This window comes from Dunckerocampus dactyliophorus, chromosome 4, assembly GCF_027744805.1.
Source record: "Dunckerocampus dactyliophorus isolate RoL2022-P2 chromosome 4, RoL_Ddac_1.1, whole genome shotgun sequence".
Lineage (NCBI taxonomy): Eukaryota > Metazoa > Chordata > Actinopteri > Syngnathiformes > Syngnathidae > Dunckerocampus > Dunckerocampus dactyliophorus.
Window position 1 is genome coordinate 9,010,422 of NC_072822.1, and position 23,046 is coordinate 9,033,467.

General features: G+C 39.6%; 1 protein-coding gene and 1 long non-coding RNA gene across 2 annotated transcripts; one reads left to right on the forward strand and one right to left on the reverse strand.

The window, feature by feature from the left end:
• Positions 1–11,382: 11,382 nt before the first annotated feature.
• LOC129180468 (uncharacterized) lies at positions 11,383–12,991 on the forward strand. Its single transcript, XR_008570154.1, has 2 exons — positions 11,383–11,472; positions 12,709–12,991. It is a non-coding gene; the product is annotated as an uncharacterized LOC129180468 (long non-coding RNA).
• Positions 12,992–15,226: 2,235 nt separating this feature from the next.
• Positions 15,227–22,803, reverse strand: prnpb (prion protein b). The gene is made up of 2 exons (XM_054774969.1): positions 22,504–22,803; positions 15,227–18,535 (listed from the first exon to the last, which is right to left on the reverse strand). The coding sequence occupies exons 1-2, from the start codon at positions 22,506–22,508 to the stop codon at positions 17,326–17,328; spliced, it is 1,215 nt and encodes a 404-aa protein (XP_054630944.1). The 5' UTR covers positions 22,509–22,803; the 3' UTR covers positions 15,227–17,325.
• Positions 22,804–23,046: the final 243 nt, after the last annotated feature.

Here is a 23,046-nt window from a genome sequence, read left to right on the forward strand (position 1 = left end):
CTGCCGTGGTGCTGCTTGGTGAATGACAGCTCAGAGAGTCTTGGAGAAAGGAGCTACCATTTCTCTTGTTGCAAGACTCGAAGGTGACTTACCTTCATGAAACGAGGGATGAGCATAGTGGGCCTCATTCACAAACATCTTCTTAAAAGTCTTCTTAAGAACTGTACTTAAGAAGGCGTGGGTTGGAAACTGCGGCACATTCACGACACGTTCTTAAGTAGGGATAATCGTTCGCACCAGTGTTCTTAGCTTGATGAATGCCAACTGCGATGCCCGTGCATGTGAGCCCTAATTTGCATAGGTCACCGCCTATTATTTCCTATATAAGGTCAAAAATGTGCCGTGCGCAACTGGCAGCTGGAGGCGGAGATGGCAACGTGCAAGGGCAAGACTGAGGAGCAGCTGGACAACAAACGAAAGAAAAACTTCAATTCTACTGAAATAGAGGCGCTTTTACAAGGAGTGACCGAACACAAGACCACCTTATTTTCACGTGTATCCACCGGTCATCAGGCCCTCCAAAAAGAGTCGGCATGGAGCACCATTGCAGGAAACATAAATGCCGTTTCCACGGAGAAACGCACCACCGCAGAGGTTAAAAAGAAGTGGTTTGACTTAAAATAGACAAAAAAAAAAAAAGATTGGACTGCACGGGAGGGATCTGGAGGAAACGGGAGGTGGGCCATCAATCAGAAACCAAACCATTTCGGAAACTCTAGAAAATATTTACACAATCATGATGGAAAAATAAAGTCAAAATACATAGTTTGTGTGTGACTATTTATTTTTTCTGTGGTTACATTTGATTAGACGCTGCCTAATTAATACAGCAGCCCCGTGCTCTGGCTCAAGACGTGGCTGGGGGCGCATGTCGTTATCTGGGGGTGCTCATGCGAAATAGGCACACCACGTTTCATTGCGATGTTATTCTGATGATCCTGCACACCTGCAAGAACAGAGAGGGAAGCCTGAAGCCTGAAGCCTGAAGCGGAACATCAAATATTCGTCGCTTTCAGCAAATAAATCTAATGGTCCCTTTACATTCTCTCTCTGCGCAGCGCACATCCAGCCAGCTACTTTTTTTTTTTTTTATGAATTGGGATTTGAATATATATTTATCCATGGGGTATATTTTAGTTGTTTTGATGATAAATAATTGTTGGGATATTTTATTTGCACTACATTTTTGGGGATCAGGTTGCAAAATCCATCATGAGGGCGATTGCGCATTGAAAGTGCAAGCTTTGCTTGTGCGTAAGAGTCCTCCTGAGCGTTCGTAGAATTTGTTCTTAGATCTAAGAACTGTGAGTTCAGAACACGTTTCGTGAATGCCAAAAATCTTCGCAAGAAGGCTTTAAGAACACATTTGCGCGTAAAAATGTTTCATGAATGAGGCCCAGTGTTCTTTTTTGCTCCAGTGAGGGAAACAAATAGGAGTTTGACGAAATATCGATATATCGAACTAACTAACAACTGGAACTGGTCTCAACTGTCCATAAATAGGAAATGCACTTAGTTGTACCCTGGAGGTGTTTTGTTCATTTAATGTTTATACAATGTAAAGTTAAATTAAGTTTATCATCTTTAAATATCATTTGTTACCATGTTTTAATGTGGCCCTCTGTTAAAGTTTGTCGAGAACTGCTCCTGCACACACACACACACACACACACACACACACACAATTCAAACATTTCTACATTTCATAGTATTTGGCTACAGGCTACAGAAACTGTACACTGTAACTCATAGACTGTAGAAAAAGGCTTGTGCAGTAGTGGAACGTCCTAAGTCGAACGCTCCTATTCGGTGTACAATTTGGAATGAGACTACATTTTGTGGGCAAAAACGCTTTGGTGCAGCAGTCGTTAAAGCTCGGTGTCTCAGAGGTCCCATAGCAGTGTATTGGAAGTGTGTTGGCCGGTAGCTAGCCTTGATGTTGGAATTTAGGCAGTTTAAAAGTGTTTGTAGTAAGCCCTACTGGGAGAGAGTGAAAAAAACAAAGCTACCACCAGACGAGCAACATAACACGCAAGCAGTGACGTGCAGTCAGGGCCAGCAAAGCCCTCCCTGCTGGCCTAACCACTACAAGAAGCACTGACCCTCAATTCAAACATTTCTACATTTCATAGTATTTGTTCCATTAAATTATATTTATTTATTCTCGTTGTCACATACACAGCAGCAATGGGGCTGTTGTTTATTTTTCTTAAATCAGATTTCTGATTCAACTTTTTGCTTTGCTTTTTCTTACTCCTTTTGGACATGTGGAACTGTGAAAAAATTATTCATGAGATGTATTCTATTGTAACCTTCATGTTCAAATAAACTAAGCCAAACCAAAAACAAACCACCCATCCATCTTCATTAGGGTCTCGGGGCATGCTGGAGCCTATCCCAGCTGACTTCAGGCAACAGGCGGGGTACACCCTGGACTGGTCGCCAGCCAATCGCATGGCACACATAGACAAACAACCATTCACCCTCACAGTGCCTGGAGAAAACCCACACGCACACGGGGAGAACATGCAAACTCCACACATAAATGCCCAGGGGAGAATAGAACCCAGGTCTTCCCGATCTCCAAGCTGTTACTGTGTTGGCCAACGTGCTAACCACTAGACCACCGTGCGGCCCCAAAACCAAACCAAACTTTTGATTTGCCTCAAAGCCAGCTTGCAGCCCCCCCAGTACATTATTGGTTGATCAGAGCAAAACTCACACGCACATTAAGTTACGCCCACAATGGCTGACTGAGGAGAAATCTCTGGTTACTTAAGTAGATGTATTTTACTTAAAAGGTACAGTATATTATATATTTTGGTCATGTGATTGCATCAATATAGATTGTGAACTGCTTCAAATGATGATGTACCGTAGATGTTTGTAGCTGTCTGAACCTTTAATCACCGAGCCGTTCTATTTAAGCTCGTCAAATTTGGCTAAGCGCCCTGTTTACAAGCACTGGTGTACCGACCGAAATTCGTCACTTACTCAAAGTTATTAGAAGTAATCTAAGTCAGGCGTAATGGTGACTGTGTATCCAAAGATAAGGCGACTTATATTTGCAAAATAGTGTTGTTGCGACAATCTCAAGAGCTCTTCTGCAGTGTAAGATTTTAAACCAAACCCAATGTGAGCAATATAGTAACGACAAAACTGAAAATCTGGAAGCGCTGCCATCTTGTATTATTGGTCTTCTGTTAAACACACGTCATTTTTAATTATTTATTAACACAAATGAAGCTGGATTTGTGTCAAAACAGTATATATATATATATATATATATATATATATATATATATATATATACAAATCAAAGTCATTGTATGTCAGCCGCAGCCGTGGACACCCCCATGTAGTCAGAATGGTACAATCTTGATCACATGAAGGAGTCAGAAAAGTCTTACATTGCACCGTAATACTTGTGCAGGGTTCATCTCATTATTCCAAAGGTGTGTGTTTTTATCAGGCAAGTAAATTCATTATATGGATAAAAGTATTAGGTAAAGGGACCATGGAAGAAAATATATTTGGATACTTTAGTCTACATAGTGTATTGCTATTAACTGCAGAAGCCATTCTGGGATGTGAGCTTTAGGGGTACTATGGCTCCAATCAGTTAAAGTAATTATACAACATCTTGCAGTAAGTGAATTCATACAGCATTTATCCGAAATAAGGAAATACTTTTCTATGTAGACTCACAAAAGGTAGTCAACATTACACATTGATATTCACTACTGCCTATGCTGACTATTATGTTCATTTAACAATTGAAACACATCCTGTTACAATGGAGTGTTTTGTGGCCACCTTAGCGCTTACAGAGGGATGACAGCCATGCCAGCTTAGAAGTCATTAACATTTGAAGGTGGGGTGGAAAAAAGATTGTTATCTAACACCTGAGAAAATGTTAACCTGGTGGCTGGTAAAATGACTTAGTAATGATGACATCTTAGCATCTCAGCTTAGTCAAACACATTAATATTACATTAATCATGCATAGAACAAAATAATATTATTAATGCAATAGTCCATCATTGGCCAATTCAAGTATTAAGTCAACATTAGAACAGGTATTAAAGTCTTACTGTCAGTGGTACAGCATCTTTCTGCTCACTCCAACGCCAACGTGCTGCTTCAGCATCAGCCTGTGGAGGGAAGAAGTGAGTGGAGCATCATCTCAACGACTTTGTTTTCTACTCCAACTGGTAAGATCACGTAGGCCAAAGATCACATTCTGGAATTAAAATTAAACTATCAATCAGTTAGCAGTTTAACATTTACCATATGATTAAAACAATATTAATGTTCAGTTCTGAGGTATGAATGTAACAGTATGTTTATTATTGTGGTAATAGCTTGCAGTGATGTACTGCACTGCACTGAGAGCTGTTTCTAATATTTGGCCCATACAGGTAACCAATCATGTCCAGACTGCTGATATTGGCCCTGTGTGTGCTGCTCTTATCCACAATGACATCCAGCTCAGAGGCCAGACGTGGTGGAGGAGGAGTGGGTGGAGGCTACAGGGGACGTTGGGTTGGAGGTGGCGAAAACAGTTCTGCAAAAAGACCGCCTCCTATCAGGCCACCTATCAGTGGCCCCAGTGTGGGTGAAGGAGTTGGAGCAGAGGGGGCCATCAGAGAAACCATTCTGAGGTCTGACCGTAGGTATGGCTATGGCGGAGGATATGGGCCCACTAAGAAGGGGGCAAGTTTGGACAATTCCAAGGGCCCTTGACAGACAGGGGTTCCAAAAAATAGGTACAAATTAAAATATGATTTTACTATCTGGGTTGAGTTTTTTTTCAGATATAGTTAGAAAATTATCCAAAACAATTTATTTGTTTTTACTCTTTTTTGGCAGTAAAAGTTAAATAGCCATGTTGACCAAAAAGTAAACATTCATACAGTATTGACCGACCCCCCTATATCTGGATTAAATACTTTGGTTGCACCTTATTGCACAGAATACTGAAGGTGCTTAGTAGCAGCATTTTTGCATCACAAAAATGCCTTTAAAAAAACGTAAACCTCACCAAACGCTCGGCGTTATATCTGTCTCCCGCCGTATCCCTGCAAATTGTCGCCTGTGCGTTCATGTGACGAAGACGCTCGCATCTTCTTCCGCTGTGGAATACATATACGTAAACAAGATGGCCGCGGCGCTCCGCAACACCAAGCGTTTTGTGAGGTCTGATTTTTTTGAGAAGGCGTTTTTGTGATGCAATTGTATTCATCTTTTCAACGCATATTGTTTTGAGAAGCCAAACTCTTTACTTAATTGTCCCCAGCAACTAAGTGGAACTATGTTCTTCATCACACAAATCTGACCAGAACTGGATTTAGGAGACCAAATGGGGGGTAAATCTCAGTAAGAACAGTAATAAAAAAAATACTAAGAGTTGAAGCATATATTCTCTGACCCTTTGGTGAGCTACTCAAAATCACCTGGCGAGCTAGGAGACAACTGTCATAGTATCACCATCATATCGCTGGACACAGTATGTGTTTACGTTCATTAAACAACCACACACAAATAAGAAACACACAACAAGAGAGTCAAGTTGTTCACTGACACTTTAAAAAGTTAGTACGTACCCCATGAACGTGATATCCACTTGTGGCTTCCCCATTAGACAAAAATGAGCTCGGAACAAACCGCATTGCTGGTTTGTTTTAAAAAGTTACATTAGAAGTCCAAAGACCAGAAGCTAGGTGGATAGCTAGCTAGCTGCTAGCTGCTACCAATGCAAAGTACAGCCAGTGGCAGCAAGACAAAATGTGTAAACAAAGATGCAAGAATAGTCGGACCGAGATACGTTTGGTAAGGGAGTGATCAAACATGCTGGTATCAATTGGCGTAGCCTGTGGCACGCTCAATACAAGACGCGTTATTTTGTTGGCAACCCAACAGTACGTGACACAGCAGACATGTAGTATTTGCAGCCACACGCCCATTGTTTTTTCTGATCGGCTTTGAAAGGCGTTTATTGGCATACGGCGATCACGTTTTTTCTACGGAAATCGGACGATATTCGGTGCCCTTACAGGTAAACCATCTGTGTAAACTCTGTGATGCTCTTTTGCACACTGACATCCAGCTCAGAGGCCAGACGCGGAGGAGATGGTGGAGGAAAAGTTCTGCAAAAAGGCCGCCCCTTATCAGGAGCAGTACCCCCAGAGTGGGTAAAAGAGCTAGTGGAAGCCATTCTGCCCCGAGCCGCCCTGTGTATGGCTATGGTGGAGCATTAGCATAAGCAAAAATGAAAATATATTTTTTTTACTATCTGGGTTTTTTCAAATACAGTTAGAAAATGATCAAAAACAATCTCTTTGCTTTTACTTGTTTTTTTTGGCAGTAGAAGTTAAATATCCACATTGACCAAAAAGTAAACATCCATATTGACCGACCACCCCCCTATATCTGTGTGAAATACTTTGGTCGCACCTTATCGCACAGACCACTGACAGTGCTTAGTAGCAACCAGAGTGCTACAATGCTTCACATACTAAAATAAAATCTGATTTTCAAAAAGGAAAGACAGAAAGGAGAGAGAAGAGAGCATAGGTGGTTCTAGATGCCTTGGGTGGCCAGTGCCTCTATAGATATGTCCCTGGCCATAGGGTGCTGACCAAATAAAATTAGGACTTTATTATGATTTTACACGAGAGTGCCAAAAACGTGGCCTTTACACTTGCACGCATTTTGCCTCCGCATTTTCCCACAATTTGACGTGGCAATACATGTCAGTTATTTGTATGAATTGACCACGCTCCCACACAACTTATTTACACCTTGTCAAGTACTGCATACGTCTCGTGCATGACAAGAGTACGCGCATCGCGCATTGTTTCCACATGGGTATGCACTGTCACCACCACTTACGTCTGTGATGCAGTTATGGAATTATTTGTATTGTTTGCACATAAGTTGCTGTGTGGTCACGGTGCGTTCACATTGCATTCTCAACTTGTTCATGGAAATTATGCTTGCCACAAATTTTGAACATTTTTAAATTTTCTTTGTACACTGGCACACAGCCCTGCACAGTATACACATATTTCACACCTGTTAAGGGCCAGTTTACTCATTGGCATGCAAAATTGCGTACCAATACGGGGACAAAATGCGTGCAAGTGTAAACGAGGCTTAATGCAACACAGCGTTCTACGCGGGTAAATTACAGTGGTGTACCCGAACACTGCAGCCTGCCGTGGTGCTGCTCGGTGAATGACAGCTCAACAAGTCTTGGTGAGAGGAGCTACCATTTCTCATAGGAAATGCACTTTGTTGTACCCTGGAGTAGTTTTGTTCATTTAATATTTATAAGATGTAATGACAAATGAAGTTTATAATATTTAAATATTATTTGTTACCATGTTTTAATGTGCCCCTCTGGTTAAGTTTGTCGAGAACTGCTCCTGCACACACACACACACACACACACACACACACACACACAAACACACAAAACACGAACTATAACCTGGTAAAAAATGTGTATTGTATTTTAAACCTCTAAAATCACTTCTTAGCCTTGCTTCTTTTGTGCTTGTGTGTGTGTGTCCCCTCTAATTCACCAGGTGGGACAGTATATCCAGTTTGGGATGCCCGGCTACAGAAACTGTACACTGTAACTCATAGACTGTACAAAAAGGCTTGTGCAGTAGTGGAACGTCTTAAGTCGGACGCTCTTATTCGGTGTACAATTCGGAATTAGACTACATTTCATGGGCGGAACCGGTTTGGTGCAGCAGTCATTCAAGCTCAGTGTCTCAGAGGTCCCATAAGTAGTGTGTTGGAAGTGTGTTGGCCAGAATCTGTCCTTGATGGTGGAATTTAAATAAACTCAGATTCAACCGTAGTAGCATTTGTTCCATTAAATTCTATTAATTTATTCCCAACTTTCTATTATCTTCATTTTGTTGCGTGTTTCTTAATTGCAGTGCTTCCAGTAGTTTACATATAGATTAAATTTCTTTTGTCCAATCAGATTTCAGCTTCTATTTGTTGCCATATCAATGTAATCTGCCCAGACCTTCAGAATCAAATTCCTGGACATCCCAGCGAGGTCACTGTCACATACACAGCAGCAATGGGGCTGTTTTTTTTAGCCAATCAGATTTCTGATTCGATTTCTGATTGGCCTCAAAACCAGCTTGCAGGCCCCCAGTTCTGATTGGTTGATGAACAGATAAACAGACTACAGATGTGTGTGAGTTGGAGATACAGTGTTCCCTCACTCTATCGTGGTTCATCTTTCGCTGAATTTTTCATGTGGTTCTTTTTTTATTACAGCATATGAACCCTGTTACGAGCCTGGCCCTTTAAGAATAATTGCTTTGTGGGAAGTTGAGTGTCTCTCTCTCGTCCTTCTCTCATCTGTCTGCACCGCCCTTTGATTTCTGCGTCCTGCTTGGCTGTAGACCATTGTCAATCAATCTCCTTCATGCCGCCCTGCCGTGTCTCCTGTGTCATCCTACCAGCTTGCTAGCTTGTAAAAGAATGTTCTGTTCGAAGGAGGAGGACTGCAACAGCAGGAGTACTGCAGCAATATGTATATTTAACAAAAACGCTACACTAGTGCAACGGCGCCAGGACGAAAAGGTACGGTCACAAAAGTGAAATAGTCGTGAGTGACTTAATAATTTCTTGTGTCTGACCTATAGGTTGATTATTAAACTGTTTTGACAGTGTTTTAAGAAGAGAGAATTGTGAGAAAATGTTATTGCCTGTCTGAGAAAAGTGTATCATGTATGGTGAGGGGTTTTACAGCCTTAAAACATACTGGATATAAACATTGTAAAAAAAAAATCAAGTTGGCTATTTTGCGGATTTCACTTATTGCAGACTATTTATTGCAGACTATTTTGGGAACCTGGCAATAAACGAGGGAACACTGTAGAGTGGTGTGAAAAAGTGCATGTTTGTTATACTTAAATATTTCAGATCAGACAAATTTAAATATTAGTCAATGACAACAACAAATGAACACCAAATGTATTTTTAAATGAAACTTTTATGAAGGGAGAAAAAAGAAATCCAAACCTACATGGCCCTGTGTGAAAAGATGACTGCCCACTATACCTAATAACTAATTGGGCCACCCTTAGCAGCAACAACGGCAATCAAGCGTTTGCATGACTTGCAATGAGTCTCACAGCGCTGTGGAGGAATCTTTGCAGAATTGTTGTAATTCGGACACATTGGAGGGTTTTCTAGCATGAGCCGCCTTTTTAAGGTCATGCCACAGCATCTCAGTGTTTTCATCATTTGTGGATAATGGCTCTCACAGTGGTTCGCTAAAGTCCCAAAGCTTTAGAAATGGCTTTATAACCTTTTCTAGACTGATAGAACTGTTAATCTCAGTTATGTTTTATCAGGTGGGGTAATCCATTTTTGACACGGCCATGTAGGTTTGGATTTTCCTTCCTTAATAATAAAAAGTTTCATTTAAAAACTGCATTTTGTGTTCAGTCGTGTGACTGTCTCCTGATTGGCTCCTGCTAAAGAAAGAGCTAGAAACGCACAGTATTTAAACGATTAGTAGTAGTTCTGAAGTGCGGGAGATGTCACAAGATTATAACATGGTCATAAATTAGCCGCACTGCTGTATAAGACGCAGAGTTCAACGTTTAAGAAAAAAGTAGCGGCTTATACACCGGAAATTTGTGGGTTTCATGGGTACATAACCTGTCTCTGGGTGTCAGAATGCTTACTGGTTGGTAGTGGATCAACTACTTACTTTCCTCAATCAAATACAAGTTAATTTGTAACCTTTATTTAATGTGTTTTGGACATTTTTTTTTTTACATTCTGTCTATTCATACAATAAACCTACCGTAAAAACTATTAACTAAATCAGCAGGGGATCAAATACTTATTTTCCCCACTGCACGCCTTTTGACCTCTTAACACACCCGTATGCCTCGCCTCCCCCCAGGCACGCAACCTGGCAGCTCCAGTCAGGAGCCCAGTCCACAAAACCCGGCCGGGGGTCCCAGCGCACGTATACCGCCTCTCCTCGCCCTTCAACAACAATGTGCCTGAGCAGACAACAGTAGTTATTGCATGTTAATATGGCACAACATCTGCCTTTGCTACCTCAAAATTAGGGCACAAATAAAACTCCATAGATGTGCCCCTCCAAAATAATCTTCAAGTTGCGGCTCGGTAAGGGCTGCCTATTGTCCCAAATCACCATAGCTCACCCACAACAGTGAGCCAACAAGCCAAGTTTGCTCATAGAGCCACACCACAAGCCTGACCCAGATGAAGATTCACAAAAGTAGGGGTGACCAAAGTGCGGCTCATGGGCCATCCGTGGCCCATGGCTCATTTGTCATTGTATCACCGCAGAAACAAAATAAAATTGTAAAAAGAGCAAAAATGGCAACAGCCATGGTAAAAATAGAGCAAAAGGCACAATGAGAAATGGCTGAAATGTTGACGCAAACAACCAAAATGACACAAAGCTTTGTATTTAGACACAAAGCTTGAAATATATATCACTTATTACTTTACTTCCTACAAAATAATATGTATATATACACACACACACACACATATGCACATATACTGTATATATACATATATATATCATCATGGTTGGGGGGTGGGGGGTTAGGTCTTAAGTAGTTTCATGGCCAAGTGGTGCACTGAGAGCTGTTTCTAATATTTTGCCCTTACAGGTAACCAATCATGTCCAGACTGCTGATATTGGCCCTGTGTGTGCTGCTCTTATCCACAATGACATCCGGCTCAGAGGCCAAACGTACATGTAGACCTACTGTTAACAACAAGGCAACTATCAAAATCCATGACCCCGATGTGTCTGAGGCTGCCAAAGAGCATGTTGTTGATCCACATATGTGGGGAAAATAGTAACGCTGTAATGATCACTCACTAATTGAGAAAAATTGGAAAGAGTCAGAAAAGTCTTGCATTGCACTCTAACTCTTGTGCAGGGTGTTAGTGTTACTTGTAAGAAAAATAAATACAATAAATGTTGGTTCACTTAATTATTCAAAACGTGTGTGTTTTTTTTTTTTAATCAGGCAAGTAATTTCATTATATGAACAAAAGTATCAGGCAAAGTGATCATGGATGTAAATATCTTTGGATTCTTTAATCTACGTAGTAACTGCAGGAGCCATTCTGTTAACCTCCGTTAACCTGGTGGCTGGTAAAATGGCTTAGTAATGATGACATCTTAGCATCTCAGCTTAGTCAAACACATTAATATTACATTAATCATGCATAGAACAAAATAATATTTGTATAAGAGTCCAGCATTGGCCAATTCAAATATTAAGTCAACATTAGAACAGGTATAAAAGTCTTACTGTCAGTGGTACAGCATCTTTCTGGTCACTCCAACGCCAACGTGCTGCTTCAGCATCAGCCTGTGGAGGGAAGAAGTGAGTGGAGCATCATCTCAACGACTGTTTTCTTCCAAAAGTGGTAAGATCACACACAGACATAGATGGGGGAAATAAGTATTTAATCCATTACAAAATTGCTGAAGTTTATGCCCTTGGAAACATGGTAAGGAAGTGTGGAAGAGTACGGAACTTGATTTTATACATTTCCAGGTCTGGAAAAGTATGCAAAATGGAATCTCAAGAATGGAAAACTATTCATGTTTCCAAGATTATTAGCACTGTTCTGTTTTCTAAAAGAAACAATTATGAATACATTATTATAGCCCTGTAGACATAAAATAACACCCCTATAGTCACCTTTACACTCATATTGTTCTTCGTTCACACCACATTCTGCAGGCTAGTGAGTCATAAGAGACGGCCACCACTCATAGCATATAGCAAACTACCAAGCTAACGAGTTAGCCTTTCCAATTTACTTTTTCTAAACTTTAGTGTTTCAGATGGGGTGGGAAAGAAGGACAAAGTAAAAAGCCAAAAATGCACCACTTGACCACCATTATTATGGGATTGCATAGGTGCCCCTTTTTCTGAGCACTTCCACGAGTTTTTACAAAAGGCTCATTATTGCAATTAAGAGCAGTATTTCCTGCCACATTCACACAAGACAAAGTATTAAGTCAACATTTGATTAGGTATAAAGGTGCTTGTCCATCATGGTTGGGTGCTGCAGTCGGGGGCTCTAGCATTCGAAAGTACTACATCCGGCCAAACGTAAAAAGATATGACACATACAGTCAGCGTTGCCAACTTGGCGATTTTGTCGCTACATCTGGCGACTTTCCAACCCCCCCTCAACTTAACAAATTTCTCAAACAAAAAAAAAAGCAGTGAGTGACAGCCATTAGCGCCACGCCCCCCTTTTCGGCCGAACACACACACACATTGTATATACAGTATACCAGCATACAGTCATTTAAGCTACTGTCGTTTGGGAAGATTTCTGTGTGCACTTTCACAGTGTTGAGGGTGAGAGGCTCTTCGGCATAGCCTGCATTATTCCTGAAAGGAGGAGCAGATTTACAGCTGAGAAGGCTCAAATGTTCATCTTTTTGAAAAGCAATCTGTCCCTCATGTTGAAGTTACGGTGACTAAATTTATTTAAAATTTCTGTCTTAAGAGGGCAGGTACTTTGTTCCATTGCACATTTTCAAGTGGATATGTTACAGTAAAAATGGTACTAAAAGCTATGTGCATTTTTTAAAGAGTTAAACAGTTAAAGTGTTTTTAAAGAGTTTTCCTTGTGTTGTTCCAGGTAAACATGTCCAAAGTGATGACCCTGGTCCTGTGTGTGCTGCTTTTAGCTGCAGTGACACCCACCTCAGAAGGCCGCCCTGGGCATCCAGGTTACCTTACAAAAGGTTCACATCCTGCCAAGCTCAATGATGGCAACTACAAGGGCACCTTTTTGCGACCCGATGACGATGACGACAATGACGACATGTTTCGTATAATGAGACGCTAGTAATATAATCATCATAATTATTATAATGATGATGTGGAAAAATCCAAAGTTCCAAATAAAGTCTAGCAAAGCATTCCAACAGCAGCAGTTTTTTTCACACTTAAAATGCTCATTGACACAAAGCACAAAATGAACAATATAAAAAACAACATTGAAAGGCATATTGTGTTAGATGTGTGCTCAAATGTTGACACATTTACACTTTTTTACATTTTTTGCCACCAAAATACAATCCTGTCTGAGATGGAAAAACGTTACTTCAAGAATCCTCCCTCTATTGAAGTGTGCATGCAATACATTGTTTTCATATTGTTGTGGTGGATTTTTTATTTTCTGTTGTCGTGATATATATTTTTTGGTATTATGCCTGCTTGTTGTGTGCTTTGCTCCAACACTCAAGTGGACAGAGTAAGCCTGTTCACATTTCCAAAAGACGCCATTCGCTGCACCAGATTCATTGGTACTGTTTTATCCATCCATCCATCCATCTTCTGCTTGTCCGAGGTCAGGTTGCGATGGCAGCAGCCTAAGATGAGAAGCCCAAGCCTCCCTCTTTGCGGCTGCTTTGTCCAGCTCCTCCCGGCGGTTCCTGAAGCGGTCCCAGGCCAGTTGTGAGACATAAGTCTCTCCAACATGTCCTGAGTCTTCCCAGAGGCCTCCTACCATTCAGACATGCCCTGAACACCTTCCCAGGGAGGCATCCTAATTTTAGCTAACAATATCTAAACTTAGAGCAAGTATTTGACAACTTTACTTTGTAGATTTGTGTCGCTTTGTTTTTTCTTGCCGAGTATTTCCAAGTGATGGCAGAGTCTGGGAACATGTGAGCAACACACACAAACTCCCAAACCAACCAACTCCTCCAACACATGAGTGTGTTCAACCATGCTCCCGCCCTAATCTTAATTTTTGGTCCCAACAACGACATATACAAAATTTACCTTATCACTTCTGCAGTATCCATAGTCAAACTATAGTCCATAGTCACCGGTGTACCATAAAAAGCATCAATGGCAGGCTCATGTAGGTGACGTCGCCATTGCCACTTATTTTTTGCAAACTTGCAAAGGACACAATTTTGTCGCTGTACCTATTTATTTTTCCTATACAGTATTTTCAGAATTTTTGCAAATGCTAGTAATGTGCGATACCACTGATTTCTTTTCAGATTTGATACTGAGTAAAATTAAAGCCGGTCTCAGAGATACCAATCAGATATCGATACTTTGTGCAAATACACCAACATGTTGGGTAAATTTGTGTATTTCAAATCATAGCATGGTATAGCTAATCTATCTAATATATCATTTAGACAAGGTCTCAGTAATTTACTTTCCACTGTGTTCCTCTTGATATGATATACATTACCTCAAATGACTTAAGTATCAAAGTATCGATATTTTGATTTGAGAATTGATTTTAGAGCCTAAAAATATGGTATCGGAGGTATCGATATTTTAGTATCAATCCACACATCACGACCAATTTCTGCTTGGAGCAGAATGAGATGTGTATTTCGTCACACAGTTGTTAATTTGTTTTTGTATTTTTGTGCTCTGGTGGGAGGGGCCTACGGTTTTAAAAAGGCCTTTTCCACGCATTCAGAGTAGCGATGGGCAATACCAAATTTTTTGATTCACTACAATAATGATTACCACTTTGGCAATTTTTTTTAAGATACTGACACCAGTACTTAATGCATTTTTTTTCTTATCCCAATAAAACACATGACAAAATACTTTCACACAGTGCAACGTAAATAGTTGAATTGCTACCATTAACGGACAAAGATGTCCCCTTCAAAAATTATAATATTTTTCATATATTTTGATCAACTTCAGTCTTGATCATAAAGGTTAAAATTCTGAGATGAAACATCTGGTATTTATGATGAAAACAGCAGCACAAAAGCCTGTCTGTAGTCAAGTTACCATTAAAGATGTGAAAGTGACACATGCGCTTTTTTCATTTGTTAGTATAGTCACATCAATGACACAGAATTGATATACTCCCACCACTACGTCACAGCTGATATGTCCAAGCGTCTCCCTCTCTGACCTTGAAAAGCAACACCTCACCTATTATCTGGAGTCCTGATTACCAGAACAAGTGAACAGACAGTAAATGTCCCTTAAACAGTCTGATGCCACATTTCAGTATCATTTTACAACCGAAAAGAAACGTAGAATATCTGAAGAACCTTCCACTTCCTAAAGATGGATCATCTATTAACAATGTACTACTTGTTATCTGATGTGAAATACAAGTACCGGTAGTTACTTAAAAAAAAAAAAGTCTGAATGTGCCCGACAAGAGGGCGCTCTACCAAGCCACACCAGGTGACCCAAGCCCCTCGCAACTCTAGTTCCTGTGGTTTGAATATTTGCATTTTTATTGTTATAATAATGTTTCATTTATCAACGTTTATTTATCAACCTTCATTATAGGCCTGCATGCAGAGAAATGCAGCCACTCATACTTCTTGTTAGCTTCTTGTTAGCATGCTACAGTATGTATTAACATTGTTAACACTGACATTTTTGGAGATTCTCCCAAATTAAAATACTGTAGGAGGCAGTAAGGACTTTACATAGAGTGTACATATTGTGCTAGGCACATGCAAAAATGTGACATTTTCCCCAATGGTATGCATTGCAAATACATTCAAAGAAGAAAACAGGTTAACAAAAAGCCTGCATGTTATGACACTTTTAACATGTCATGTAAACTAAAGGCTCATTGCACATTAAAGTACAGTATCCTGTGGTCACAGCATCACTCAGTTTAGAAAATGGAGGCCAGACAGCAAAGTGACAATGAGGGAAAAGCTTGGAAAACAACTGTCAAGACATTTTGCATGATTAATGTAATCACTCTTCCTCCCAGTTATGTTACCTTGCGCAGTATAACTCAACACAACAACTATAAATAATCCAACAAGTCAGGAAAGTTGCAGTACTGCAGTGTTATAAAGTGATGGCATAGGTAGACACAAATCCTTTGCATTGATATATTGTAGACCAGGGGTCACCAACACAGTGTCCGCGGGCACCAGGTAGCCCCCGGGCACCAGGTAGTCCCCTACGACCACATGAGGTGCCCGCAGGCCTGCTTTTCATTCAGGTTTTCAGTTAATAATGTGAGAACACTACAAAGAAATGTATTCTGAAACATAAAATGTGAGTTGTGGATACCAGCATTTTGTTAATGTTTTTGTAAAACAAGCATATTTGATTTGTTTGGGTTGAAATAAGGTATGAAAATCATTTCTACAAAAATGAGTAGCTCGTGGCCATTTTCATTTTCTAAAAGTAGCTCTCACAAGGAAAAACGTTGGTGACCCCTGTTGTAGACAATCTTTCTATCTTGTCCAAGGTTTGCGATTTCTATATAAATATTCCATTCAACTGAAAAAGGAGTGAAGTTGAAACATTCATCATCAAAATTACTGTTTCACATTTATAAAATGGATGGCGCCAATCCAAATGTACCAAAGCATAAACTCACATTGGAAAAATGTCAGTGCATCAGGAGGCTTTTAATGTAAGAGCACTTGCGCGGACACCACAGAGGAAGTTGAGGTGGTTATATAAAAACACGCATTAAAAAACACACGTACAGTGATACAGAAAGACACAACATACATTAGCATTCAAATAAAGGAGCCTTTGCTTTATACTGAAAAATAGATTCTTATGGCGTGACGGCACAACTGTATGCTTAATAATAGAGGCACAGTAATATGTGAGTGTATTTCATAGGACTTGCTACATTGTACCGTATTTCCACTTTTAAAGAGAGAAGATGCTTGACTAATAGGGTTGAGATCATTGAAGTTGAATCATATCATAGCATTCCTTCGTTGCGCAAACAGATGGCAATATGCATAAAGCAGGGATTCTCAAACTGAGGTCCGCCCATAGGTTGGGGGACCACAACATTTGTGAATAGGAACCAATAAAACAAACATTCTGAGACAATAACTCTTACTTGCATTCAGATTAGTGAAATTAAAACTCTGACATTACTGTGACGCACCAGGTAAACCGGTTACGTCTCCTGGGACACGCTAAGTGCTCAACTCCTGCTGCTGTTCTAAATAGCACAATGGACAAATATTTATGTCCATCCATCCAATCAGATTACAATGACAATCACTTGTGCTGCCAGTTATTTAGACGATTTCAGAGGAGAGAAAATATATACTGCATTCCAAGTTGAGAACATACCTGTATAATGTTGCTTCAATGTGATATGCTGTACATACTGTACCTTACCTTGTACACGTCACATCATCAAGCAATAAATGTAAGAGCCCTATGTTGCCGCTGAGCATACAGCAGGTTTCCTGAAGCAAATAGGAACAAACACCACAAAATCTACATCTAGTCTCGAACATTTTAGCCACTAATGCAGATGGATTCCTGTGGTACTATTAAGCAGCACCACTAAAGCGCTAGTGAGAACAATTAAAAGCTTGCTCATGGACATCTCCAGCCCGGATGTGCCACCAGTCTGTCCTGTCGTGTAGTTTTCTGAGTAAAGCATGTAGCGCTCCAAGCATCTCCTGGCCTTAACTTGCTCAATCAATGCTGGATATCCGATCTCCACGATACTGACTGTGTCATCATATATTTCACTGCTGACTGTCTTTGGAGAGGGAGACACCAGATCGGCTTGAGGTTGATTTGGAGAGAGAGGTGCTAATGCTGAGGAGTTACTAGAACTGGTGTTGTTGGTCTCTCTTACGTCAGTATCAGGAGAGGAAGTCACGAGCATAGCTGCAGTAGTAGCTGTCAGTTTGTTGTTTTGATTTGTAGCTGGAGGCAGAATGTCCGTTCTCTTCATGCAGGATCCCATGAAGTCATCATAGGACTTAGGGGGTGGTCTGTTCCTGAAGTCTCTACCATAATCATTTGCATCTGTAGACTTCATATTGTATTTCCTGTGCATATAGTGGTTATAATAGTACTCTTCTGTGGGGTTGCGAAAGTGGAAGTGAGGACGGGGAAACGTTCCCAAACCATAGCCCAAAGCCATTCCAGCCATAGCCCCACCCGCTGCCGCCATGGCCGCACTGTGTCCAAAACCTCTGGATTTATCGTTGGGCATCACATTCATTGCCTGAACAGAACGTGAAAATGGAGAGCCTCCCCCAAACCCTTGGCCTTGGTATCCAAAATTGCTGCCATAGCGAGGGTTCAGGATGGGGTTGTTTGGGTTGTGATTGATGTATCCACTAGGATAACCTCCATATCTGCCATTACCAGCCCCAAACCCATGACCACCATAACTACCATAGCCTCCTCCATGTGCTGGGTACTGGTTATGGTAACCTCCTCCGCTTGGCTGCTGGGGGTAACTGCCAGGTCTGCCTGGGTGTTGATTGTAGCCTCCTTGATTGTTTTGTGTGGGATGTTTTGGGGACAAACCTTGAGAACTGCTGCCCTGGTTGTTTTTGTTACCAGTATTAGTGTGGGTCCTGCCTCGGTTCGATGTGGAGGGTTTCTTGAAGCCAAAGCCTTTGCCAAAACCTCCCCCTCCTCTCTTGGCCAAAGACAAATGATAGAAAAGTGTCAGACACAGAACGGCAAATGAAGACCACTTCATCTTGACCCTGCATGGAGGGGGTGGGCAATAAAATGACATTGCAATTTAATCAGTTGATCCACTCACTGTTCCTTCATAAGGCAAATCTTTCATGAGATTTTGCTTGGACATAGTGGTGTATTAATTACAACATGAATAGAGGTTGTTACATGTTACAAAGTTACATGTTTGACCAGGAAATAGCAAGCTCAAAAGAAGACGGCTTTTTTATGTGGAACAACTGACAGTTTGTGTGGATCTTGTGAATGATTGTGACTGAGCTAGGACTCAGTAATTAAAGTCTACACACGACGCCTTCATTGATTGAAAAACAGAACTTTTTGTGCATGAAGCTTCTACTTGAGTTGGTAATTTGACCGCTATATGCAGTCAGATATTGACCAAGGGAGACAAAATGGGTGGCCGCTGGCCGCGTTGGACAGGTGACTGCGTTGGACAGGTGACTGCTATACACAGGGTCTATAACATGTAAATTTGCTGCAGGGGATTTTTCAGTGGCTGCTATAGGCAGGTGGCCGTTCTATAAAGGTGGCCGCTAAGAAAGGGTTGATTGTATATATATTTTAAAAATTTTATTATTTTATTTTAAACACACAGACTACAAAATACACTACAAATACATTAAATAAACAGGGGAAACAGTGTTGAATACTTGGTTTGGTTTCATTTTATTTGAACATGCATGAAGGTTACAATGGAATACATCTCATGAATCATCATTTCACAGTTCCACATGTCCAAAAGGAGTAGAAAGAAGCAAAGCTTATTGAATCCTACCCCCAATCCATTCCACATCATGTACAGTAAATATTATTCACTTCCTGCATTCCATGTTATATTTTTGATATAATAATCAGTATAATAATAACTAATAAATCATACAAAAAAAAAGCAAGCATGACAGAACAATCAGTGTAATGATCAAGACTCTTGTGCCTTATATTTAGCAAACATCAACTGCTTGTATTGTTTTTTGAATTTGCTCATCTCGGTGCATTGTTTGAGTTCCTTACTCAATGATGTTTTTGGGTAAGAAGTTATTGTTAACTTTATGCATTACTTTAGCAGTTTGAAAATATAATAAATCAGCAAATTTTAATATCTGTGATTTTAAAAATAAAGGGTTTGTATGTTCTCTATACGCGGCATTATGAATTATCCTCACCGATCTTTTTTGCAGTACATTGAGTGAGTGAAGAATGCTTTTATAATTATTGCCCCATATCTCCACACAGTAAGTTAGGTATGGTAATACCATAGAACAGTAAAGAGTGTGGAGTGATTTTTGATCAAGAACAAATTTTGCTTTATTCAATATTGAAGTTTTCTCACCATCTTTTGTTGTATATTTTTTCTTTGTGTATAAAACATGATCTGATATGAATTTCAGCCCTCGCCATCTTGTGACATGTAAAAGTGTGTCACAAAGACGATGAAAGAAAACATATAAAAAGGTGGAACTTGTCAATTTCAGACCATTTGCACATCGCCATTTTGTGACATGCTGAAGTGTGTCACAAAGATGATGAAAAAAAATCATATAAGTTGGTGGAATTGAACGTTTCAGCTGCTGTGATTTCCAAAGAGTAACACCTCATTCTGCACCAAAACCTGTACTTTGACCAGCCGACAAAACCTTACGTGTCGGTAACGTAAACAGCGTAGTCCGCACACATTGTAACCAAAATTTAAATAAGAAAGGCGATATGCAAATGAGCTGATCTCTGCCTTGACATACAATGTGAACTTCAGAGTATTTCCAGGTTATTTATCTGTTTTTTTTGTCAAAATTCACACAATAACAAAAGTGGCACTGATTCAAAATCAGAAATATGGCATAGTGTCTAGGATAGGCATTACGATCCGGTGTTGTACTGATGTATTTCCTCTAATGAATACACTTTGGGGAACTGCTGTTTCACATCATGCTTATGCAGAAGGTGTCTTACTTTTGTGCTACTAATAATGCTTGATGTATTTCTTCTAATCAATACACTTTGGGAAACTGCTGTTTCACATCATGCTTATGCAGAAGGTGTCTTACTTTTGTGCTACTAATAATGCTTGATATATTTCTTCTAATCAATACACTTTGGGAAACTGCTGTTTCACATCATGCTTATGCAGAAGGTGTCTTACTTTTGTGCTACTAATAATGCTTTGAAGAACACAGCGAGTCTCGCAGAGTATGAAACAGGGTCCATCCACTAGTTCTGTTACAGCATACTTTTATGTGTATGCAGATCACATTTGAGATACACATGTGAAAATGTAAATTTCTTTTTTTACAAAACCTTTGACTTAAAATTCATTTATTTACTCATGCAAAGTGCACATCAAGCATTTATCAAAAAACAGTAAATACATTGGAGCATTTTTTATGTAAATGTTATAATTGAGATTTCAGTAAACAGCGGCCGGCTGCCATGAAATATATCAAAATGTGGTATTTTCTTTCATGTTCTTTTTCATAAACTGAAACAGAACAAGTGATACTTTATTTTAATATGCAAATTGGTGAGAAAATAACTAATTTATGCATGCTATGTCACGCTTTTGGTACCCGTTTCAGGAGAATGATCCATATATACTCAATGTTTTGATTTGTTGTATTTAATGTCTCCACTTATTGTAACTTATTCTTATTTCTTAACAATTTATTCCTATTTTATCAATCTTAATCATTATTTAATCTATATTTTTCCATTATTTATTTCTTCCTTTGTCATTATTTTAACTCCTTTTTGCTTCTTGATATTTTCTTTCATGCAGAAAGTGAATAAAATGTACATGGTTAGGTAAAAATGAAAGTAAGTGAAATATTTTAAGCATCAACATTTAGAAGTTCCAATGTGAATGAATTATGAAAATACACATGGAGAGGGGGTTCACTGCTTCTTCCTACACCTTTTCAGAAATGTTGAATTGTGTAAATATTACCACGTTCCTTAATGGTCTGAAATAAACAAGTGACTATTCTGTCGTTGGAATTTTAGTATTCCGATTAACAATCAAAGGACTTTTCTCTTCATTTGATCAGACATATACTGGCTCTCTGTGGGCTAAAGCAACAGTTTCCATCAGACAAACAGAAATCGCCTTAAATGAAAAACATGCATTATATATATTACTTATATTATAAAACCCTACTGAAAAACACTGGTAGTGGGTGAATAGACAGTGACAGTGGAACCGCACCCATTTGAGGGAAAAGGATCTCATTCCATTAAGTCTGAGTGGATCATGACATCATCTACTATCAACGAGCATCTTTGTAACTGTACTTATGACATAGTTTTTTTGAGGAATCCCATACAGATAACCTTCACAACATAATAGTGGCTGAAGAATAAATAAGCGACGGAGTTCTGTGCAATTAACATTACCTTATGTATCATCTGCAATGTAAACGATAGGATTTTACAAGTACAGGGTTTCATTACATACTTTTCCACTTTCTCGTTTTATATCTTAGCTATTCATTGTGTTTCATAGTTTCTGTTCATGAATATTATTGAATATTAATTTATCTTGTGTTCAGAACTTCTACTATCACTATAAAGCAGCAAGTAATGAAATACTGTAGTAGTATACATTAAAACTAAGGTCTTCTGTCTTATGGGGGGGGCTATAAGTAGAACTCCTGTCACCGAATTTTCTTATCACGGCCCTGCTATTAGGTGTGGTACATGTACAGCTAACCTGGCAAGGTTAAAGATAATAAACAAGTTGCTCTGGTAAGATCTATGACACCACTTCGAACGTCTCCAATTAACACTATATTCTTAGACACACACCTTAGATGACATTTAATAACTTGCTTGCTATTCAATGGCTTCCCTTTCATCTTTTTAAAGATGGCGCCTGGCATACGTTACTCGCCAATGCAGTCGCCGAATGTGTAAATATAACATTTCTCACACGTTCCTCAGACGACGGCGCATAGTCGTTTTGTAAATGAATGATTAGCCTTACCGCATGTGATGACTTTTTCTTGTGTTTGTTCTGTTTTAATGAGGTTCCTTTGCCGGAGGGTCGACGGTGTTCTGTAAAGTGTCAGTTGCACGTGACGACAGACCTGAGTGCTGTGTTGCGAACTAATGGTGTGGGCGTGGTTTGATGTATCTATTTGGGCCGTGGTTCAGTTTTTATTTTAGTCTATAAATTTCATTATACTGTAGAGGCTTCTTCTTAAGATCACGTCACCGCACATTAAAATAAACTAAAATGGACACTATGGAAAACATTCAGGTATGGATAAATACAAATGCTGTAATTATGCATTTTAACTTACATAAATTGCATTCTCAATTCAACCTGTAAATCGAATTTATTTTTAATAAAACTATTGAATCATTTCAAATAGCTCATGTAAAGATATGGAAAATGTTTATATTTGTCGACCCTTCAAAAAGAAACCTTTTCAGCTGTCGCACGGGACGCATTCTCGTAAAGATACGTAGCGCCATCTGATGGTCAAATTATGTACTATATACAGTACAGTATTATAAACTGCGA